General features: G+C 39.3%; 4 protein-coding genes across 8 annotated transcripts; all 4 read left to right on the top strand.

Moving 5' to 3' along the window:
* Positions 1-1943: 1943 nt before the first annotated feature.
* On the top strand, positions 1944-7836 carry rbm12bb (RNA binding motif protein 12Bb). The gene is made up of 2 exons (XM_088307184.1): positions 1944-2066; positions 5630-7836. The coding sequence occupies exon 2, from the start codon at positions 5652-5654 to the stop codon at positions 7491-7493; it is 1842 nt and encodes a 613-aa protein (XP_088163310.1). The 5' UTR covers positions 1944-2066; positions 5630-5651; the 3' UTR covers positions 7494-7836.
* Positions 7837-7955: 119 nt separating this feature from the next.
* gra (granulito) lies at positions 7956-11742 on the top strand. 4 transcript variants are annotated; one of them, XM_088307187.1, is made up of 8 exons: positions 7956-8167; positions 9687-9781; positions 9882-9940; positions 10233-10290; positions 10385-10491; positions 10571-10629; positions 11264-11332; positions 11406-11742. In XM_088307187.1, exons 1-7 carry the CDS (start codon positions 8139-8141, stop codon positions 11280-11282), a joined length of 426 nt encoding a protein of 141 aa, XP_088163313.1. In that variant the 5' UTR covers positions 7956-8138; the 3' UTR covers positions 11283-11332; positions 11406-11742. The 4 variants fall into 4 exon arrangements, with proteins under 4 accessions (XP_088163313.1, XP_088163311.1, XP_088163314.1 ...); XM_088307185.1 differs by having other exon boundaries at positions 10233-10491; XM_088307188.1 differs by having other exon boundaries at positions 10571-11742.
* A 1105-nt stretch (positions 11743-12847) lies between these two features.
* On the top strand, positions 12848-16283 carry upp1 (uridine phosphorylase 1). Its single transcript, XM_088307122.1, has 7 exons — positions 12848-13104; positions 14055-14166; positions 14244-14402; positions 14479-14593; positions 14949-15158; positions 15712-15858; positions 15942-16283. The coding sequence occupies exons 1-7, from the start codon at positions 13076-13078 to the stop codon at positions 16094-16096; spliced, it is 927 nt and encodes a 308-aa protein (XP_088163248.1). The 5' UTR covers positions 12848-13075; the 3' UTR covers positions 16097-16283.
* A 1102-nt stretch (positions 16284-17385) lies between these two features.
* Positions 17386-22869, top strand: stmn2a (stathmin 2a). 2 transcript variants are annotated; one of them, XM_088307324.1, is made up of 5 exons: positions 17386-17522; positions 20742-20837; positions 20919-21091; positions 21175-21366; positions 21705-22869. In XM_088307324.1, the coding sequence occupies exons 1-5, from the start codon at positions 17504-17506 to the stop codon at positions 21762-21764; spliced, it is 540 nt and encodes a 179-aa protein (XP_088163450.1). In that variant the 5' UTR covers positions 17386-17503; the 3' UTR covers positions 21765-22869. The 2 variants fall into 2 exon arrangements, with proteins under 2 accessions (XP_088163450.1, XP_088163451.1); XM_088307325.1 differs by having other exon boundaries at positions 17422-17522; positions 20916-21091.
* The last annotated feature ends 927 nt before the right edge of the window (positions 22870-23796 follow it).

Here is a 23796-nt window from a genome sequence, read left to right as displayed (position 1 = left end):
TTAAACATAAAGTGCGATTATAATTAACGGTCAACCAGGCGCATTACTAACATAACAATTGCGTTTTGATGATAATTTACACAAAAATGACCAAACTAATCAAGCTAACTTGGGTAAGCTAACATTAGCATCGCTATGGTTAATTCGCTTGTTTTGCTTCAAATATGCCAAATAAGTTTTAGATATTGTGCTTGGAAGAACGATCTATGCATTTGTGTTTGTCTTGGTCGAGGAGGGGAACAATCGATTGTCTTTCTGTGCCTAAAAGGCGAGCATATCTTGGGCGAGCATTAGCGGCTAACCAGGTTACATGTAACTAGCAACGTGGAGGCTAACGGTAACCGTTTATAACGCTTGTTCTTCATCTTGTTTGATTTTAAAACATTATTAAATGGATAGCTTGCAGCATTTTGTTAAGTTGGTGTTATGAATCCTTGTACGTCCTCGTTACATGAATCGGTCCATCCGGCATCACAAGCGGGCTAACAGGGGGGAGGTTTTGTTTTAGCTTACTTGCGTGTATGGTTCGCATGAACCCTTACTACGTCAGTAAACAGATCTATCTTTTAGTGGATACTCACTTCAGAAAGTGTTTTAGGTCAAGAGACTCGTCCATCTTCGAAATTCCCAAGACGGTGTCCTTCGCCGAACATCAAGCCTCAATGCGTGCCGACGTCAAATCCATCCGGGGTTGTCGGGTGTGATGGTCGGTTGACGATCTGCTGCTGAGTGGCTCCGCTGCGCCTCAGTCAATGTTGTGCTATACCTAACTAGCATTAGCTCACACTTAGCCAACTTGAGAGGACAATAAGAGTCGTGCCTATCCACAGTTATTGTTTCCGCCACGATAACAAACCCCACGATGTGCCTCGACTTATCCGACGCTTCGGTCCACTTGAAATAAACGATACGGGACGAGGGACATGTCTCCGTTTACATTTTTCTCTGCGGCATTTGGTGTGTCTTGTTGCAGCGACGTCACATGATGCACGGACACAGCTGGCCTGGCTTGGCTTGGCGTCAACACTGAGCAGTAAAACGCTCAACACGCTGGCCCGGGTTCATCACTGTGGGTTGGTCACATCAAATACATCCAACAAACACGCGGGAACAAATTTGAATATTGTATTTTCAGCACTTTTAATCTGATGGGGGAATTTGTAATCATCAAAGGTGGCAAAAGTACTCATCTTGTTTGTGGAGTAAAACCAAACTGCACACTCTGGCGTACTTAAGCACAACACTGCACTATGTAAAATGCGAATTCTAAAAGTTTAAATTTAAATGTGAATTAGCAATGAATTTTTAAAAATGAAGTTTGGCTCTTAAGATTGTGGAAATACCATTTTAGTACAGTGGTTCTCATTTTTTTTTTCACCTAGTGGTCTACCATCTTAAAAAGAATTGTCTTACTAAAAGATATAATTATTATTAAGGAATATGAGGCAATTGAGGAAAGGTTGCTTTATGTATATAGCATATTTCATATACAAAGCAACTCAATCGATTTCATTTTAAATTGGGATAAGGATTTGGGCCCGATTTGTTACATCAAGGCCTGGCCATATTGGAATAATTGAGGGGAAGATGAATTATTATCCAGACATCTGCAGAATAGTGTGTCAAAATCTGTTCAACAGCTGAAACTGTGGAGGAGGTGGGTGGTTTGTATGTTACCCTATTGTTTCTCAATACTCTAGCATACCTTGAGCGTGATGCGTAAATCAAAGCATAAATAATAAATATTGTTGGCACGGCTGTTGCTGATAAAGTTATTCTCATTTGTTGAGAGAATTTTACCATTTTAAAGTAAAGGCGCTGTGAGAATAGATACAAAATATATCTTTTGCCACAGTGTCTTATAAAATACAAGTACTACGGTATATATGTTGCGCCTGGCGGCCATCAGGTGGCGCCTGGTACAAGTGTTGCAATTTGGTGCCTCTTTTTTTCCTAAGAGAAGAAGACGAGAGACGGCTGCTGCGAAGAAGCGAGCGAATCGAGGCTGTGCTAAGCATTGTTAGCATTGTTCAGAATATTTGCACACGAGTCGTCTTGTCGCTTGTGTAAGTTTTGTTGTTGGTTAATGTGGGTATTTTGTTGTCACATTGAACGTATTGTTTGCATTCAGAAGGAATTATTTAGAGAGGCCTTGGTGGGCTTGTGGCTAACGTTTGTTAGCGTTTTGCTAAGTCGTTTTGTCTGAGGATCAAGCAGCATTTCAGAGTTGTGCTCGCTCAAGTGATGTCTTCCACATACGAGATGGATAGATGGATCAATGGGTATTGGATAAAGCATACTGCCTTATCGATGTGTGTCGTTTGACCGTTGGCGGGTAATCAAAATGGGTAACGTCTGTAATGGCGGAGACTTGCGTAACTGACGTCAACTTGGCCCGCAGTAACCTACAGGGTGAGACTGGTTCAAAGCGTGGTTGTGGGGATTTTTCCATTGTCCGTTGAGGAAAGCGTGTCGTTTACCTCAGATTGTTCTGCTCATAATCTACATGATATAGTTATCATTTCGTCATTGAATTACAGTTGCGTGGTGTCTCAGTGATGTGATGTGTGTTTGCAGTGTTTCCCAACCTTTTTTATTGAGTCTAGGTATGTATCTTACATTGTAAAAATCTCATGGCAAAACCACCGAATAGAAAATGTAAAAAAAAAAAAGAAAAAAAAAATATATATATATCCCGAAACAATTATCTTGTCTCAATTTACTCAGACATTATTGTGTGCCTTTTGGCAAAAGACAAACGTCTTAAAGGGGAAGTCAAGTCCAAATTGTTCTCTACAATAATAAATTCCATGCGGCACCACAAGTCTAAACACGGTATTCTGATCAATATTGTCCTTGTACAGTATGATTTAAGATACAAAATCCACCCATTTTCATCTGTTGCAATGGGCGGTCATTTTGCCACTTGGTGTCAACTGAAAATGACATCACAAGTGACGGAGGCATTGGGTAATGAGCTATCACGAGTTTGATGTGACGTTTACAAGCTGAGCTGTGATTGGTCATTACCTCTGCAACTGTGATGTGATTTTCGGCCAAAAGCAAGTGGCAAAATGGCCGCCCCCAGTAATGGGTAAAAATTTGTGGCTTTTGTTCCTTAATTCCTGTTCTGTAAATGTAATATTAATCAAAATACCGTGTTTAGATTAGTGGAGCTGCCTAGAACATATTTTTGTAAAAAACATTTTTGACCTGCAATCCTCATTAAGATAAGCCGCTTGGTTAATGGCTGGATGTATATTTTATGTAGTGTGTAGTAAAGCTCAATGCTTAAGTGCAGTCTGCTTGTTTACTTTTGTATTGTTTCACAATATGTGAAACGTTGAAGTGCTAAAGCTGCAAGTTTGTTTGCGTTACTTGATTTATGATTTATTCACACCACACTTTGTGGTAAATTTTTGTGAAGTTGTAATAGTCAACACTTGAAAGACTGCCAGTCAAAGTGTATGCTACGTTCACATTTCTAATTGAATTGGAGAACTTGTCTTTTATATAAATTTTTATTTGCCTTTATTTTTGCGTTAGTCTAACAGGTAAGACAAAATATAATTAAATCTGATGTTTATTGTAACATGAGTTTGTTAAAAATAAATTGTAGAATGACCTTCACAAGAAATTAAAGCATATTTCATCACAAATGTAATATTAAAGATTATTTAAAAAAAAAAAAAAAAGATGAGCCCTAATTCTACAACACATCTAATGATCTCTTGCGGCACAAAGTGGTTGGGAGTCACTTGCACACAGTGTAATTACGTTTTGGTCTGTTTTGCTTGGTTGTTGCATTGCAGTAGTTTTGTATTTGTGTGTCACTGGTTGTCCCAAGTGGTGGATGGCCACATTCTACTGTGCTCTTTAATCCTCTCTTTGTCCGTGACGATGTTGGTGAACAAAAGGCAGGCTAGCAGCAGTGCTTGACTGTGATTGGTCCTGACTGGAATTTTGTTTTGTCGTCTGAGACTGCATATGATGTTGTAGGTTTACTGTTGGTAGCGTGGTGGAATGCTGTTTTGTCAGTGGCTTGTGTAGTTTGTTTTAAAATCTAAAGTGTTTATTAGTAGGCAAGTAATGGTAAATACACAAACATTGCTGTAAATATGTTTTGTGTGAATTGTATTTGCAGGGCTGAAGTTCTTTAGTTGCTTTGATACTTAAAAGTACTTTAAATTTGGGCTCCAAGTGTTGAACTTTTTTTTTTTTTTTTAACATTGAAAAGCATGATCAGGGAATGTTTTTCTCTCCAAAGGCGGTTGTTTTAGAATCCGGGAAAATACTTTGGTAGTGTGATGGATGCCTTCTGGGTGGCTCTTCAATCAATCTTGGTTTGATAAAGGTTTGTACCGGTGATGGTTATGACTGACTTCTCTGTGATGGGAGAATTTTGGGGGAAGCCGTTGCTTTATTAGGGATGTTTTAAGGACTTGCATTTTCTTGATGTTTATTTCTTGAATCTTCTGGTTAGAAGCTACTTATTTGGAAATAGCAGTGGTGTCTAGGGGTGGGACTGATAAAAACGTTAAATAGTTTCTCAGCTGATTATGTAAATTGTGCCATAGGTAGTGGTGAGACTAAAGTGTATGTTTTGACTTACAGTGGTGCTTTGCGATACAAGTGACCCTTGTGCACACATCGCACATTTGCGAATCGCTGTCTCAGGCTGTGCCAGACAGTAACACTAGAATAGATGAATGCCATTTCCATTCATTTCAATGGGGAAAGATGTCATTGGGGGTTTGAGTTACAATCATGGTCATGGAATGAATAAAATTTTGAGCAGAGGTGCAATAATTAATGCATTAATCCTACATAAATTGATGGCCAAATATATTTGAAAATTGAGTCATTGTTTGTACAAATCCTCGAAATTTCAGACTCTCAGCTGTTAATATTTCCCAAATTTTGTTGCCCTCCATTTTAAGCGGAACGATAATCTTCGGTTTGAGTCAAATTAAACGATCTGGAGCAAGCAAGTAACTGAATCATATTTTGAATGCATTTTTTGCTCTCTTAATTTGAATGGATTTTTCTTTTTTTTTTTTCTTTTTTTTTTTTAGTAAAATGATGTACATTTTAAGAAAAGTTCTTAAAAAATGCAATTCATCAATTTATCCCCAAAATAGTTGCAAGATGATTCAATTCTCAAAATAATCATTTGTTGTAGCCCGACTCTCAAGGCATCACTGTCGTGTTGTGCTTCCAGTCTGTGAGGGTGAGTTAGTAAAGTGTTGCGTGGCACAAAATGGAGTCGATTAGCTGATGACATTGATGCAACCGAGGATCTTGGACTAAATGAAATCTTACTTCATGAGTTTTTTTTTTTTACATGCTTGGTGTGGGTCAGTTTTATGTAGTGGAAGGTTGGAAAGTGTCTCCATAGTTTCTTTGGGAATAATGTTGCTTCAAGTGAGAGGGATTTGATACCTGGAAGTTGTGATGGTCAATTATGTGCTGAGTGTGTCGGCATTTTTGAGCTTTGGGCTTCATTATGTTTTTTTGACTTTTTGTCTTAAATCAGGTTATGTGATGAGTTACATGTTGGAATGGCAGGAAGTGTAGAGCTCAGAAGCTCTGATGGGAATAATGTTATTCTATACCCTTTTGTCTGCAGGTGCTGTTGTTTGTGCTTCAGTATGGCAGTCGTCATCCGTTTACAGGGATTGAGGATCACTGCCGGTTCTCAGGATATTCGCAAATTCTTCACTGGACTCAAAATTCCAGATGGTGGTGTGCACATAATTGGTGGCGACCAGGAGGAAGCTTTCATTATTTTTGCTTCTGATGAAGATGCGAGAAGAGCCATGACGCGCTCGGGTGGATTAATTAGGGGAGGGCCCGTGACCTTGCTGCTCAGTAGCAAAGCAGAGATGCAGAGTGTTTTTGAGCAAAGTGCCATCAATGCGGAGACGGAACAAAAGAGAAATGTTGACGACAACACAAGGCACGCACGAAGATCTGCGGAAGCCGACACTAACAAGAGGTCGGCAAGTAGAGCAGACATCAGTCCTCCACCACACCAAAAGAGACTTTCAAACTCAAATGAAGACTCCCCGTGTGTTTTTCTCAAAGGACTGCCATTCAATGTGTCGGAAAGAGATATTTCCGAATTCTTCAAGGGTTTGTGTATCGTTGACCTCGTCCTGTTGAAAAATGCATCCGGGAGAAACAACGGGATGGGTCTCGTGAGATTTTCAAGTGTTGGAGAAGTATCGGAAGCCTTGAAGAGGGATAGGGGATACATCGGTTCTCGGTATGTGGAGATTTGTCCGACGTCAGAAGGTGACTGGCGTCGCTCGACCGGAAAGCAACTCATGAGAGGAAACCCGGGCGGCGACCAGTTTGAAAGGCGTGGATCGCCTCCGCATGGTCAAAGGAATTTCCGACACATGAGGTCGGAGTCACCTCAAGGCCAGAGGGGGTCATCGTCCCCTGAGGAGTACTGTGTTTTGGTGGAGAATCTCTCCTTTGCAGTGGAAACAGAGGACGTGAAAAGACTTTTTCACCACGCAAGACTTGATGATGACCAGATCTTGTTCCTAAATTTAGACGACCGCAAAAATAGGTCTGCATTTGTACTCTTCAAGTCTCTGCGAGAGTTTCGTGAGGCATCAGAGCAGGAAACGCAACCCTTTTTCAATCGATTGATTAATGTCCGGCCAATTTCAAGAGAAAAAATGATAGCCATCATGGATTCTCAGAAAATGGACGTCGGCCCTTCTGGAAACTCTAGAAGGAGTTACGAGAGGCCTCCATCCAACCCTGTGGATCGTTCTGAACCTGAGAAGTGTTTGCTTGTGCAAAATCTGCCCTTGGATGTGCGCAAAGTGGAGATCATGGACGTCTTCTTTGGCCTTAATATCTCGGAAGATGATGTGCACTTGCTGCGTGACAATACTGGTGCAGGGACTGGTAGGGCTTTGGTTCTGTTCCATTCCGAGTCAACGGCTATGAGGGCCCTCTCTCTCGACGGACAAAGGTTTCTCGGCTCAAAGATTGCTCTCAAATACATTACACGTTCTCAGATGCGGGAGTTGATTGCCGGGCCACAGCGAAGATTCTCCGAGCACCAAGGCTCTGGTGACAGTGACTACTCTGACTTTAGGGGACCTCATCCTGGTAATATGCCAATGAATGCGGGGCCTCAAATCCACGGAGGCTATAAGTCGTGCGGCGACCCACTTGACAGAGGCAACGGTCCTCGTATCAGCGGTGGTCCACCAAGGCAGAATCTTCCAGAGCCCACATGTGTAAAGCTGCTTAATTTGCCGTTCCAAATAAAAGTAGAAGAAATCTATGATTTTTGCCACGGATATCGTATTATCCCAGGATCCATCTTATTGCAGTATGAGAGAAGCGGAGCATTTAAAGGTACAGCAACCGTGGTATTTCAGACTCTGCAGGAAGCAGTTATAGCAGTGGAGGAGCTCAATGGGAGGCCAATTGGTTCTCGAAAGATTCAACTACTTTTAGCTTGAAAGTGACTTTGGGATTTTGATGGCCTGCTGGGTCAAGGGGTCTGGTTTGAAAGCATAAAACGTGACACTCAGTTTGAGGGAAATGGTATTATTTTTTTTTGTCTTTTACATTTAGTGGTTTTTTTTCTCCTTTGTTTTTTATTTTTTGGAAGCTGGTAGTAAAAACTTTTTATTCATTGTCCATTTGAACAATGCTTTTGTCCAGTGCTTCTCAATTACATTTTCAACTCGTAATGTTTGACTGCATCCGGGGGAAGTTCCATTGTGCTCTTAACTGTCTGTTTTATACAGTTCATCTTACGCTGTGTAGTTATTGTTCATTAAAAAGACTGTTTTCCATTCATTTCTTCTCCCCTGACTTTTGTTTTAAATACATTCTTCTGAACATGCAATAGTTGAGTGTCCTTTGCCTCACCTAACTAATAATTTGATATTTGCATTTGGGGGGGGGTGTAAAATCTGAATTGCTGCTGATTGTATTTCATAAAATCACATTAGCTATCCTAATGTAATGAGCAAATCAAAAGATTTGGTTGACTAACGCACTTTACTTTGAAATTGTTCGTGCTTTTATTTTGAAACTATACCGGATTTGACGGGATTTATTTTTTGTGCCGTCGGTGGTGATGTTTTACAACAAAACGCATGGAGGAGCGACTGAAATTCAACCGCAGGTGAATTAAGACATCTACTTTTAAAGCTTAAATACAGAACCAAGTTAATGTGACAAAAACCTCGGATAAAGATTTTTATAAACATGCATTCTTGGATTGCTCCAAACTTTGACGAGCAAAGCAACGCCATCAAAATAATCCAACGTAGTTCTCACTCATCGCTAAAAACACGAGAAATACTGCGTAAATGCGTTCGAAATGAAACGACCATTTGTGAAAGGTTAAAGTCGTCTTCATCCGTGGATACTCATTTTGCACGACACAGGAACGGTGTTGTTAATGTCGACCAACAGGTGAAAATATCTGGATACGTACATTTAACGGTTACCTGTAAACTAAAACAGTCAGCGGTTTATAAAGAATTTTACTTCTCGTTACACGCGGCAACCGTGTTGTTGGCTCCATCCTTAAGCTAACGTGACTGCTAAACATCTTGCCCATCGTAAATAAGCGGTTAACTTTTTGATTAAATCCATTGTTTAAGCAACACTCCCAGGGTTGGTAGTTCACTCACAATGGCCAGATGAATTTGTGAACTAGATTGGATTGCAACACTTGTGTTTAATTCCACGTACAGAACTTTATATGGAGCGATGCTTCTTTTTAAAGTTAGTCTACGAAAAAAACAATTAACCGAGGAGTCAGACGTTAACCTCTGGTGGATTAATTATGAAAGTTTACAAGTCAATGGGGGGGGAGCAGGCAATAACATTGTCATTTCAAAATGCAAATCGATCTTTTTATGCAGCATAGAAGCACACTTCTCAACACAAATATCACCTCACAAGTAGAGAAAGTTTCTGCCCTTTCAGAATCAATATTTAATATTAAACTGTAGTACTGCAAACTACTCCCACAATTGTCTAGTTCCATGACTGCAAATGAGAATCATCAATGTGCACCCACAGTAAATTAATCAAATCCATTCCAGAAGAATAAATGGAAGTGAAGCCGAGCTTAATTTTCAATCAAACTATTCTCGTCACAAGAATTTATCCAGAGAAGAGTCTACTAATCAAAATTATGTTTAAGATTCTTGACTTGCCTGAGAAATTGACATTTCTTAATTTTCTCCTTTTATCAAATTGGGTTGAAGTTGATTTATTTTTCAGACTTCTGTTTTTTCCTGTACTGACAAAAATTATCTTACCTGGTGAAACTGTCAACATGGCAAGAGAATTTTCTCTTTAACGGGTTAAAAGAAAACCAAAAAAAAAAACCTTCCAATCCAAGTTTACTGTACCTTTCAAAGGGTGGATACTCATTAATGTTGATTACAATATGAAGTCCCTGTGATTTATGCTGACTAAGCCATGGTGTACCTTTTTCCCAAAGTTAGTTGGTCGCCAACAATCTGTGAATTTGGATACATGAATGTTTATGAATCTAATAATGGATAATGGCATGCACCAGATGCAACTAAACCCCTCTTTAGAACATTCTGCATACACAATGTTAATGTCAGCTTCTAGAAATGTCCAATAAACTGCTAAGGGCACGTTTGAACCTCACACATCAGAATGGAGGTATCGAGGCGACGAACTCTCCAGAAGCACCTGGAGCCTGCAAGACCCCTGCGCCGCCTCCTCCCTGTTGACATTTGCGGATCAGCTGGTAAAACACACATCAGCAAAGGGACTGGGGCATGTGTGTATTTTTCCATGGTGAGTTCATCACCTGCTCCTTCTGATACATAATCTATATGTTCGTTTAGAACCCTCAGTAAATGCTGCTTCGCATGGAAAGTCATTGATTGACATTGTGGATGAAAAGGTAAGAAATGCCTCAGGACTGCACAATCCACTTCCAGTTAACCTCAGATTTGTCTACTGCTTTGAAGGCTCCTGTGAGCACAGAGGCCTTCACCATCTGTAAATGGAAGAAGTTCTTTGGTCTGATGAGACAAAGATTGATCTTGTAAATTGCCTACTAATCTGCCATTTATACACTCAACTCTCATATGACGTTTTTGAAAAGCCCCTCTTTGAATAGTTTTAAATGACATTTTAGTTTGGACGTTAAGTCGTAATGAAATGTGGTTTTAATAATCTTGTGTATTTCGTAGACAAATATTACAGTTGAGCAATTCCTCAAGAACCTCAACCGCAAAGACCAGAAGAAAGGTAACATCCTTAATGTTTGTCTTGACCCACGGTTGCCGCCTCGTAAAGGGTTTGACGGTTCTTTTTGTTCTGACGTCCCAATATGTCTTTACAGAGAGATTGTCTTACTCTCGAGATTTTTTAATTGGTCTTGCGAGTTGTCCTGCAGCCAAGAAGAGGCCGGAGCATTTACCAGATTACCCCATAATATTACCTTGTGCAGTAAGCCCTCCTGACAAAATTACCATTTCAAATTGTGCTTTCTGGATGCAATTTATATTTGTTGATAATGTGTCAACAGAGAATTCCAAGTTTTCTGAGAGTAAATGAAACCTTGATTAATCGAGAAGAGGAACAAGTGTGAGTGTTTTATTTTTTTCCCTATTCGTATGACTTTCTTCAATGTTGTAGTCGACTTTTCATGGTATTATTTTAAAAAAAATGTTTGCCGGCAGGATGCTGAAGGTTTTGTGATAACGCTGACTTGTCTTTTGAACTGTTCTAAGTATGATCTTTGGTTCAGTCTTTGAGTTCACTGATGAGCAGTATTTGTTATTCACGGTTTAAATTATTTCAGTCAATCTGCACTTGTGTTGATAATAGTGATTCCTTGAAGACAAATTTATTTGGAAAAAAAAGTACCATCCTCTCAAAACTTTGAAGAGAAGGCAGAATTTGCCACCTGCAACAGCATGATTTCCAAATTCACAGAGCGAGACAAATGCACTTAGCAGAGACTGATACACATTCAAGATTTCATTTTTTATTTGACCGACAAGTTATCGTTAGTTTTTTGTCTCTGAGCTGTTTCGTCATCGGACGCAGCAGCGAGTTACTCGCAAATTAAAAAATGACACCAACTATCACCATTGAGCAGAACGTTCACAAAATTTGGCTAATCTTTTGACACTTTTAATGGAAACATCTTTGCATAACTCAATACTATCCAAGTCCCTTTTGATCATCCAAATTGTAATTTTAATAATTTATTTAGATACCGTGCATGTCTGTGACCCTCATGAGGATACGCGGCTTGGATGACAGAAGGAAGGATGGATGAAAGGTAATTTCCCTCGAATACACCTTGTGTGCATTAGTTTAAATATAACCTTGGTAACCTATCCATCCATTTTCAGTACCGTGTATCCTGTTCAGGGTCACGGTGCGCTTGAGCCCATCCTGGCCATCTTCCGTCTTCACACTGAAGTGGTCGCCAGATAATAGGGACAGACAAACTTACACCATCACTGAGTGGGAACGGAACCCACGCACGCATGCAGTTAGTTGAATGTACCGCTATGCTATCAGTGATGTACCTTTGTTGTATTTTCTCATAGTTTACACTCCAATTATTTACATTTTCTTTCCAAGAAAGAATGTTCTTTTGCAGCTCATTGTATTATTGTATTTTTTTTGTTACATGGTTGTTTGCCACTCTGTTTACAATGTTCAATAAAACATTTATGAAAAATAGACTTGTGTCATAGACCCAAGATGTATGCCTACATACATGGATATTCATTAACTAAAAAAGCTTAACATTATTTAGTGTATAATAAGCAAGATCAGTTGTCTTCAAAATGTATGTGCACATCTCTACTCATGCCCACTTCAACCTCTCAACATATTAGAATGTCCATAATGTTCAAAGTCCTTAAATTTTGCGCATACATTAACTGTAAATGCTCATATAGAAAAAGCTTACTGTCATTTGATGTCCAATATAGAAATACCAAAATAATTGCCACAATATTTAGGATTGACCATCAAACATTTTTATGTTCATAGACACTTACTACAGAAGCTTGAGAAAAATGCTTCAAATCCACACAATGCTAAATATTCGGGTGATCAATTATTTCAGAGGTTGAAGTGGGCATGTTCCGATACGTCCATATTAATTTTGGTGACGATTGATCAATTTTCTGACGATAAGCTTGTTTTTTATAGTGAGAATCTATAAAGCAAAAAATTCAAAATATTACCATCCATGCAGATGTCTTATAGTGATGGGAAGAACAATAAAAAAAAAAAAAGTTTCCACCTGTTGTCATTTGAACTACACTGATAACCACATTGGTCAGTAAATTAAAGATGTTATAAAATAAATAAATTATTAGGAACATTATATCTACTTTTGTGTCATTTTTGTTTGGTTGTGTGTCGTGAGACTTTTCTTACGTGACTGTAATGTATGTAAGATATACACATGCCATGGGTTGACATAAAGGGGAAAATGATCGTGTCTTGATGCAACTTTTGAAAGTGATTAAAGAAGCAAAAATAAAAGAAGTTAACAAATTGACGTGTTCAAAAAGATGAAAAACGGCTATCATCAAAGCCACAAGAGTTACACGAAAGTGAGCAAACGTGATCGACGCCCGACGTTCAGAACGACTCGCCCGCAAAACTTCAGGTAGTCTTTATTGCCATTCACTGTAAATTATATCTACCACGTGAGCACAAAACAACCGCAATTGGTTTGTAGTACGGTTGATTGTTGATTGTTGACATGAGGACAGACACTTTAAAAGTGGAGGTCAGGTCAAGGGTTGCGAACTTTCTCCAACTTTCCGAGTTGACTATCCGGGTTCACGGTGCATTCAGGTGACCCCGGTTTAAATGGGCACAAGCAAGAATCGCATCGGCGATGGCTTGAAAATGTGTTTTTAGCTTTCCTATTTCTTTTGCTGCCCACAGCTTTGTGCATCTAAAAGAGTATAGACAGTCTACAGGTTAATATTATATTTCAAATAATTGTTTTGTTTTCATCTTGATAACGTTTTCATTTTCCCCGACACTGAGGATGGACGCGAAGAACCAGGAAACAAGCAGGTAAGCCCCTTACAGTCAAATCAATATTTTACTGAATCAAATGGTTGTCTTCCAATGTTTCCTGTGGTTTAGTATATGACTAGTTTAGTCTAGTAGATTCCAGATAATGCATTTACATTCAATATTCATGTCATAGGAATACAAGCCCAAAGGGAGTAGGCAGATGCAGATGCTTGTAAATAAATGCCCACCCCACCACACATAATATAGTTGATCACGATTACCCAAATTTTCCACATGCAGTAAAAATGAAAATACGAACAATCCCTGCGGTACAGATGTCATCTACTCAATCTTTCAAAGAACATTGTCATGTGATAGTTGAGACTTAGATTGCTAATGTCTTCAAAGACAACAAGAGTACTCCCACACTAAGAAGTATGGATACTTATGTATACATATACTCTGTTAGATCCAACTTTTTGTGGTCGTGGTTAGAACATCTGCCTCCCAGTTCCTCCCAATCTTGACCTTTTCATCATGCACTCGATAAATACCTCACATCTTTTTAAATCAAAACAAAAAACTACTGCTAATACTAAAACTAACAAAAACTTTTTTGTACAAATTTCAACTAACAAAAGAAAAAAATCCACTGTAATTTAACTGAATCAACAAAGTCAAAATGAAATAGAAGCAAAATGATGATGATGATAATAAAAAATCACAAACTCTTAGAACTCTAACTCAACCTGTAATCCCAATAAGGACTAGTTGCTAAGAGAGATGGATAAATGGATATCTTCATTGATCGTGTAATATGGTAAATGTTCTTTGACTTGTATAGCGCCCTTCCATCTATCAAGGCATCTCGCCTCTACCCACTGATGCCATGCCACATCCAATAGAATAATAGACTTGTTCAACTGATTATGTATTTAAACAATCGAGAAAATCGTGCACATTTCTCAGGAAGTAACACATTTTTTCCCGAACCGCCCACCTTGAAGTCCTGTAATCATACACAACCCTTACCTCCGTGGACTGAAGGATGACATCTTGTACCACTTCAGTCTGGGAACAGGAACACACAACCTTCCTGCTCTGTTTGGGGATGTCAAAGTAAGAATCTCTCATTATTTAAAAAAAAGAAACTTATGTGCACATTTGAATCATACTTTTTCTGTGTTTTCCTCCAGTTTGTGTGTGTTGGGGGCAGTGCTTGGCGAATGAAAGAGTTCATTGAGTACATCGCTGCAGAGCTTGGGATGCAAGACCCCAAATCAGACTACCCCAATATTTGTGCTGGAACAGACCGCTATGCCATGTACAAAGTTGGTCCTGTACTCTCTGTTAGTGTACGTACAAGCTAACTACAGTAATATATTAAAAAGTACAATCTTATCTTATAATAAATTTTGGTGTATTTTGCAGCATGGAATTGGAATCCCATCCATATCATTAATGTTGCATGAGCTAATAAAGCTCCTCCATCATGCGCATTGTAAAGATGTGACAATCATACGCATTGGGACATCAGGTGGTATAGGTAAGCTTGTAATTAATACAGTATTGTTCTTGTTGATAGTTTGGCATCATTAAGTACAGCATAGGATTTTTTTTTTTAATTACAACCCGTCGCCAGGACTTCAACTAATTGCCACAAGAGGGAGCTCTTGCACTTTAAATATGTCAGCAGTACCCCCTTTGAGAGATTTGTTTCAGAGATTAGATGACTGGGTTTACGAGTATGATCTGAAAATGTGGTTTCCAAATGTGCATTGGTTCTTCTTGATGTTACATTAGAGTAGCCATTAGTTTAAGCAAACTTGATTTTTGCCACATCTTGTCATTTGTTTTCTGTATTCCACTGTAGTAATTTGAATGCCTCGTTTGGTTTTAAGGACTTGAGCCTGGTACTGTTGTTGTTACCAAACAGTCTGTAGACGCCACATTCGTGCCCAAATTTGAGCAGCTGATCTTGGGGGAGTTGGTCGTCCGCGACACCGACCTGGACTACGGCCTGGCCGAGGAGCTGCTTCAGTGCAGCAAGGAGCTGGGCCAGTTCAACACGGTGATGGGCAACACGATGTGCACGCTGGATTTCTATGAAGGTCTGCCGCACTCATTGTCTGTTTTCATATTGACTTGTGTTTTAGACGTGGACAGAATTGTTAATGAAAGAATATGAAATATAAAATAATAATAATATTAATATTGATATTAATATTAAAAATATTATAATAATTATAATAACAGAAATATTAATAATAATAATAATAATGAAACGTTTATTCAAACAAACCATGTAAAATCTGAAATTGTTTTTGAATTGTGATTCAACATAACTATTTAAAAAAAAAAAAACATCAACAAAATTGTCGGTATCCATGTTGAATCAAGGTGTGTCCTCTGATTAGCATCACTGGCATATTCAAACTTGTTATCTGAACATGGACCAGAGGAAGCAATGAAGAGAATTGTCTCAGAAGGTTATAAAGAAAATTATAGACAAGCATGTTAAAGGTAAAGGCTATAAGACCAACTCCAAGCACTTTGCGACTGTAGCCAACCTTCTTGGATGTCACCACTCTTGTTTTTTTTCTTCTTAATAGAGTGGTATTAACAATCCACGTGTGTATGCACGATAATAATTTTGTGTTGTAGGTCAAGGTCGTTTAGACGGGGCGTTCTGCTTGTACACGGCGAAGGACAAGCACAAATACTTGACAAAAGCCAGGGAAGCAGGAGTCTACAATATCGAAATGGAGTCAACTGTTTTTGCTGCGATGTGCAAACTGAGCGGCCTGCGAGGTGAGAAATGACATCAGCAAAATTAAATTCACGAGTGACATAATGTAACCTTCAGACTTTTTTGGGGTTTTGTAACATGAAAGCGGCGGTGGTTTGCACTACGTTGGTGGACCGTCTGAAGGGAGACCAGCTGACCAGCTCTCATGATGTCCTCCACAGCTACCAGCAGCGGCCTCAGATCCTCGTGGGATACTTCATTAAGAAGCAGCTCAAGGCACTGAAAGCACTTCAGAGATGAACACTTTTTTTAGACCACACGTTTGCAACTCCATTTTGCCAGCTCATTTGTGAATTCTGGCATCTTAACTTGAAATATAATTGCATATTTTCTTGATTTTTTTTTTTGTGTTGGTTGTTTCCTATTCAAGAGAAGTGTTGTTTTTTTCACTTGTGTTATTTGACTATAATATATCATTTGAGTAAAACACACACCTATATTCTCTGTATTTAAGTAAATTAATTCAACTTTAAGTATAGTATCCTGTGTCATGGCCATGAATGATACTCACCTGCCGCACCGTTAACTACACTAACACAATCAAGAACTGATATTTTACGAGATGGTACTCCTCTGTAGCCAAATAAGGAACCTAAAGTTACCGTTCTACACTGCAATTGATTGGCAATTAACTCATTCACTGCCATTGACGACTAAAGACGTCAAAGATCCATCTATACAACAGTGTATGCCTCCACTTTTGAGGAGACGGAAAGAAATGTGACAAATACAGTACTTGGTTGCAAATTCTTTGGCGTCAATTGCAGCCTGAAGTCTGGAACGCATAGATGGGCATCAAATGTTGGATTTCATCCCTGTTGATTCTCAGCCAGGCCTTCACTGCAATTGTCTTCAGTTCCTGCTTGTTCTTGGGCCAGTTTCAAATTTAGTTTTGTCTTGAGTAGGTGGTGTGCATGCTCAATCGGATTCAGGTCAGGTGATTGATTTGGGCATTGCTTAAAATTACACTCCTCTGCCTTGAACTCTGCTTACTTTAACCGTATGTGTTGTGCACCCATGTCCAAGAGTTTTGACACATTTGGTTGAATATGAACAGATATTACCCAAAACGCTGATATCATCACATTCGTCACCTTATCAATAAATAACAACTAGTTCCATTGGCAGCTGAGTAGCCAATTCACCCATTCGTTTCGGTCCCTAAAAAAAGTAGGAGGCACGTATCACCACCTACGTCCACATTTGGTCAATGTCATATTTGAACACAATTACTTTTATTGACCAATATAAAGTCCTGAAAATGGTTTGCTCTGATTGACAAAGTAATGTCAACGGCTGGAAAAATTCCCCTCAGATACATTGTGCAGCTGAACTTACGTTTGCGTTTTCTGGAATTTTATCATCTTTATGAATATATTGACTCATGTGATCATTTCTTTGTGGATGGTCTACTCGAGCTACTGTATAGGTTCAGTGAGTGCATCCTGTGCGCTGCGCGTGTGTGCGTGTGTGTGAGCGCGTGCGTCAGAGGACATGGCCCCGCCCACCTTGCCTCCACCCGATCCGCCCCTGCCCACTGCCGCTGACTCAGTGCCTCGGTTGAGCATTTTCGCCGTTCACCTGAACGCAGCACAGCAGCACAGAAGCAGCAGACACTCATCATCTCCGCACAACCCTCCTGCAGCCATGGCCAAAACAGCGACCGGTAAGCTTTTCGCCCCTCTCCATTGCACGTTGTAAGAGGAAAAAAATGCTGAATTGTTTAGTGATTGATGCTTCTTTATTTCAATGGATCGCTATTGGGCCCGGCGTGTGTTTCGCCTCCCGGCCGGTAATAATGTTACAAATCACCGCTTTGGAATCATTTGTGAAAATATGCGCGAACACGCACAGCGTCTTTTAAAAAGATTATGGATTTATATTCTTGACAATGTCGCTGATATTACACGATATTAGCTCCGTGGTCGTGCAACGCAAGCATGAACCAATTAGCCATTTTATACCTCCGTGTGGATTAAATGTGGGATTTCGCATTTTCCCCCGTTTAATTGACCTTTAAGATGTTCACAATAGTGCATTTAGCAAGCGTTTTAGTGTGCTACCAGTCCACTCCATCGGCCCCAATATGCAGCATAATGCAGACGGACCCCACCCAAGATGCTGATGCTGCCCACCATTGAGGCCTGAGAGGGCGTCATCACTTTTTCACTGCTAGGCTACCAACCTGAACACTTTCAACTTACAAAAAAATAGAAAATACCTATTATTAATCAACTTATGAATGCAAATGATTCCCTTTATTAACACCTCTGTGGTGATGCATCATCCTTTGTTAGGTGTATGTGTGTTGTTTCGCAGTTTAACGTTGTTCGGAACGTTGAATTGTTTATTCCATGTCGTTTTGAACGGTTTTACATCCTAATAGATTAATGTGTGCTTTTGTTTTCATGCACGATAGAATTCTAGCCTATGAGCTAAACACTTAATGCCCTGTTTTAAGAGCTATGCATCTATTGGTTAATTAGTGTGGGTGTGAAACTCTTCTTTTTCATTTCTACACTAATGGCAAATGACAAATGAGTACCTGGCTGTCAATTAAACTAATCGAGTAATTGTGTTCTTTTTAATCTACTCGTGGTCATAATGTAGTTATATTTCCAGCAGTCAGGTGCGTTAAGTGCCTTGCTTAAGGAGCATTAGGTAACAACACAATACGTGGGATGGTCGCCCCAAAGGGTTTTTTTTGCTTTTTTTTTGTGTCACAGGCTGTTTTCTTTTATAATTAGTTGGCTAACTCCATTACAATGCTCTGAACATCATGGGCAATCGTTTTGCCTATCAGGGGCCATTTGAGTTTTCCCCCCTAATTCTCCAGAGGGCCATGCAGTGATGGGAAAAGATGATGCAGCAATAAAACTAATGTGTATTAGTATTATGAGCATATGTGGGTAAGGCCGATCAAATAGTCTCCAGGGCCATATAGGTTACCCACTCTGGCTCTATCTAATTTAAATAACACTTGTCAACAGCAAATTTTAATCAGAGATAGGTTTATGTGTCCCTAAAGGTATTTTTGATGCGCATTTAAAAAAAAATGTCTTGTCTTTTGTCGTCAAGTTTTTTAGATCATTTCATTTTTGTTTTTTAAGTTCGACTCATAAGAGCTTGCATGATATGGGTTTTGCCATGCGTTGTAATTTATAGCGATCACGTTACAGAAAGAAAGTCCAACTGTTGCTGAACCTAACCCTTGATTAATATTTATAAGTACATCACTACATTACATGTTATATTCATTTCAGATTCTTATATTTATCATTATTATGAAAACCTGTGAAAAAGCGAGGTTAGATTCAAAATCAGTGCGAAAAAATCATCTCGAAAACTGAATTTGCATCGCAGATAAAAAAAAAAAAAACTGTAAAAATTTGATGTAAAAGTGCATTCTCGCTGCATGTAATTAAGAAAGTAAAAAAATGACATATAGCTTTCCTGTTACAGGACAGCTGGATTAAGGAAAAATAATAACATACGAGAAGCCATAATAGGTTAGAGGTGACAAGGCATCCAGCCAGCTCTGCAGTAAGGACTGCACTTATATTTGGCAACCTCATCACATACTGTACAACCTTCCAAAAGAAGCAGGTGAAGACAGACTGGCCTATCAGATTATAGTGCCCACAACGCAGGAACTGAAATTACTTAACTCACACGGTCAGCTTCCTTATCACTCCACTGCTCGACCGCAAGAGGATCTAATGAGATTCAGCACAAGAGATGTGTAGAAAATTGCCTTCACTGTGTTTTGATTGGCACTGTCAGATAGATATTGAACAATAGACTCGTTTGGAATCCATATATTCATTTTCTCGCCTCTTCAGGGTCCCAAGAGCCTATCCCGACTTTGATTGTCTACACCCTGGACTGGTCGCTAGTTGATCTCAAGGCGCATCTAGAGATATATGACATGCTTGTTTGCAAATGCATGGATCCTGATATGCTAGAGTTCCCCCGAACAAAAACTCAAAATTCACTTCAGAGCTCCCACTGGTTGGTGACACCAGTTTCACAGGTCGACACAAAATATGGTGGACACATCTATCACAAGAGGGCGCGCAAAAAAGTCAACAGGAAGTCGGCCATTTTAGTTTGTAGCAGCCATTTTGATCCAAATGATTTGAGCCATATTAGCCTCAATCAAATGGACATACTGTATACTAGAGCACTGTTGTCCAAAGTTTATTCATTATATTCAGCACATATTTTTACATTAAAAAATAGCTCATAGAAAATGGTGATAAATTTGTCAAAAGGATTAACAAGACTGCACGGTTATTCCTACAGTGTTGCATGGACAATTTTCCTGAACAAGATTGTCTCACGTTCACATTTCTACTTCTTTTGTTCAAATGTTTTTCTTGGTATCGGCCACCGTCGCGAGTATCGATACCTCAAAACAAGGCTGGTATCGGCCTGATACCAATACTTAGTGATGGGTAAATGAAGCTTCATGAACTAGTTGTAGTATTTCTGGACTCCACTAGATGGCGCTCTCTGTTCAACATTGGGCTGAAAGCACACTGACTGGCCATTTTTTAAACCCTTTATTTAAACCAACAGTGCCATCGTGAGGAGTCAAAAATACAACAACTGGTTCATGAAGCAAATTTGAAGCTTCAATTTCCCATCACTACCGATACCTAGTATTGGTACTCACCCATACTTGAGAGTGCCTGCGTTTCCATTATGCTTCCATTTTAAAGCCAAACGCTTGCTTAACGTTCTACATAAAAGAATGAAACCAAGCAATGAATTATTAAAAAGGCTCTCACGGACTTTTACTGTACGCTTATGTGGGATCATGACATTGTTGTTTTACTGTAATGATGACTACCTGGACCATGTGTTGATGTTCCTCCTGCAGCATACAAGGAAAAGATGAAGGAACTCTCTGTCCTCTCACTCATTTGTTCCTGCTTTTACCCGGAAGCACGCAACAAGGTCCTGAATGTGATAGAAGGTAAGGGATTCATTTTTGATAGATGCACCCTCACCCACTCCCTTCTTATAATTCTCACTAAGTCATTGTGACTGGCAGCAGATATTGAGGTGAAGCCGATAAACAAGCGAGCCTCCGGGCAGGCGTTTGAGGTGATTCTCAAGCCCCTGTCTCCAGTATCAGATGTAGTCCACAACCTGGCTTCTCCCCCAAAGAGGGACATCTCCTTGGACGATATTGAGAAGAAACTGGAGGCAGCCGAAGAGCGGAGAAAGGTGACTTTTCCGAGGTTACAGAAGAAACACGTCATTTGGAGTCGCTCGCTATGAATGACTCAGTGTGTTTTGTTTATTTTTAGTATCAAGAAACACAGGTGCTGAGGGCTTTGGCCGAAAAGCGAGAGCACGAGAGGGACGTGCTGTTCAAGGCTTTGGAGGAGAACAATAACTTCAGCAAGATGGCTGAGGAGAAGCTCCAAATGAAGATGGAGCAGATTAAGGAGAACCGCGACGCTCATCTGGCAGCCATGATGGAGCGTCTACAGGAGAAGGTGACTTGCACTTCTCGTCTTTGTTTGTGTATCCGAAAATATCACCACTGGGTTTTTTTCATAATACAGGAACGAAATACTTTGGTAAAAAATGAAAACGATAATAGAAAAATGTTGATTGTAATATTCTGAAAGTCATACTTAATCAAGTACGGTTTTTCATGACATAGTAAAAAAATGTTTAAGAAAATTAATTGACCCATTCGCTTGTCGCTAGTCAGAGTTCATAGGACTTCCTCAACAGCCGCCTCATTGTCTCCATGAAAATACAAAAACACTGCTCTGTATTAAATGTAAAAGACAAAAGATGACTGAGCTTTTGTGATGCTGTTTTATAGGAGAGACACGCAGCGTTGGTGCGCAGAAACAAAGAGATGAAGGAAGTGATGACAGCGTGAACGCCGCACAAAAGTCCCAACTTTCATTATCCTTCACTCTATCCATCCATCCATCCATCCATCCATCCATCCATCCATCAACCCCCTGCTTCCTCAACCTGCTCCGACCCTCTCCTAAACAGACATGCAAACCTGGAGCGCCCAATAGGTGGAGGACCTCACCACAAATCACAACACTCAGCCATCAATCAGTCACCTCACAGTATTACGGATGAAAACAAACATCAGTGTCACTCATCTTTGAGAGCTGCAAGGGTTTCTTGATTTTAGAGAGGGATCTGTCTTATTTTGTAAATATTAGTTTTGGCTATCTATCTATCTATCTATCTATCTATCTATCTAGACAGCTAGTTAGCTAGTAGTTTGCTAACTAGCTAGCTAGCTAGCTATTGAGATCTGTGTACTGCAGTTTTTTTTTGTTGTTTTTGGATGCCACCACTCTTTTCTTGTGAATTGTGAGTTGGATGTAGACTGACGTTTGCAATGTATTCCCGATGATGATGATGTCATGACGACGATGATGTTTTTGTGTCTTTGTGAAGAATGTAGGGTATTAGGTCTACCTGAGGTAATAGAGTAGACAAAGCAGACAAAACAAACACAGGCCACCTGTATCTTCCTCATGCACGCTTGGAATGTATAATACAAAATGTCCATTTTCAATTAGCCTGATGGTTAATTTCTTTAATATGATTAAGATTGTTATCTATTTATTTTTTTTAAGGCGGCAACTGTTTCTATACATTCAGATTCCCAAGAACACTTCCCTTATTGAGTCCTTCACCAGAATGTACTGACATATTGGTACCATGCATCCATAATCCGGGAATATTCTCTCACTGTAATATTGATTACGTGAACAAATAAAAGTGTGTGTGCTTGCTTGGCTGCAAGAGAACAGGAGCTTAACACGAGGCGTGGCCTTGAATTTAGGATGCGGGATGCTCTAGTATACATTCAGCACACCCAACTAGTAGTCTTTTTAATATACAGCACCGCTGATATCTGCCTGCGACCTCTGCTGCTTGTGTTTTTCTTCCTCGTCCTTTATGATTTTCTCTGTGAAAGCTTTGCTTAATAAAGGTTTGGGGTTCTGTGAACATGGCATGCGCCATCTCGTGAGTTTCTGCGCTAAGAGACAGGAGTGTGTCAATTGCCGAATAAAAGAACAAATATGATCCTCAGAATGTTTTTCTGTGGTAGTTTGACTTGTGCTCAACTATTATCATATTTTGGAACTTTTTTTTTGCATCTGATGTGCCCATGGGAGGCATTTTTTTAACGGCCGTCTCATGAAAAAGGCAATTTATTCTAACAGAAAAGTAAACTCCTAAATAGGAATAATTTTTAAAAAATCACATTCCAATGTTCCTACTTTTTTATTTTAACTATGTTTAAATCTTATTCAGTGTGGAATGTTGTGCGCCAAGTGATTCACACGTAAAGTGGCTGATCTAGGGACTAATCATTTACATGATTCATCATAACTCACTCAACGTTATTTGTTGAGCACTTAGATCATAACAATTGAGCATAAAACATAAAATACAAGCATAAAAAATCTAATAAATCAGCCATAAAATATTGTAGTAATAAGTAAAATACAGTTTTCCACCCAAAAAGCCCTCAGTGTCTTTGACTAATGATTTTCAAAGTGTGGTACTTGGGCTCCCTCTAGTGGTGTGCAAAAGAATCACTACCCAAGTACAGTTCAGTTGTATTTAACATAGGACTTGCATCCATCTATCCATCCATCAGCAATTTGCATTTCATCTTTAAGAACTGTTTCCTTTTTAACATTAAGGTCCATTTTAACCAATATTTTATGTGTAACACGTTTTAATCGACTCATTATTTAAGTGCAGTTTTTCTTTTCCTATATTCAAGCCGATTGCAGCTTTTTATTGCCTCATAAAGTAGTATGCTAAGTTGTTTTATTAGTGTGCTGGCCCCCATATACAGATAGATACTTAAAAAAATATATATAAGATGATAATTTGTAGCATTTTTTTACCATCCAAGTCACGGCTCG

Source organism: Idiotropiscis lumnitzeri, chromosome 10, assembly GCF_059441095.1.
Source record: "Idiotropiscis lumnitzeri isolate Australia: NSW breed Sydney's pygmy pipehorse chromosome 10, RoL_Ilum_1.0, whole genome shotgun sequence".
Taxonomy (NCBI): Eukaryota; Metazoa; Chordata; class Actinopteri; order Syngnathiformes; family Syngnathidae; genus Idiotropiscis; species Idiotropiscis lumnitzeri.
This window is presented reverse-complemented; position numbering and strand designations above follow the sequence as displayed.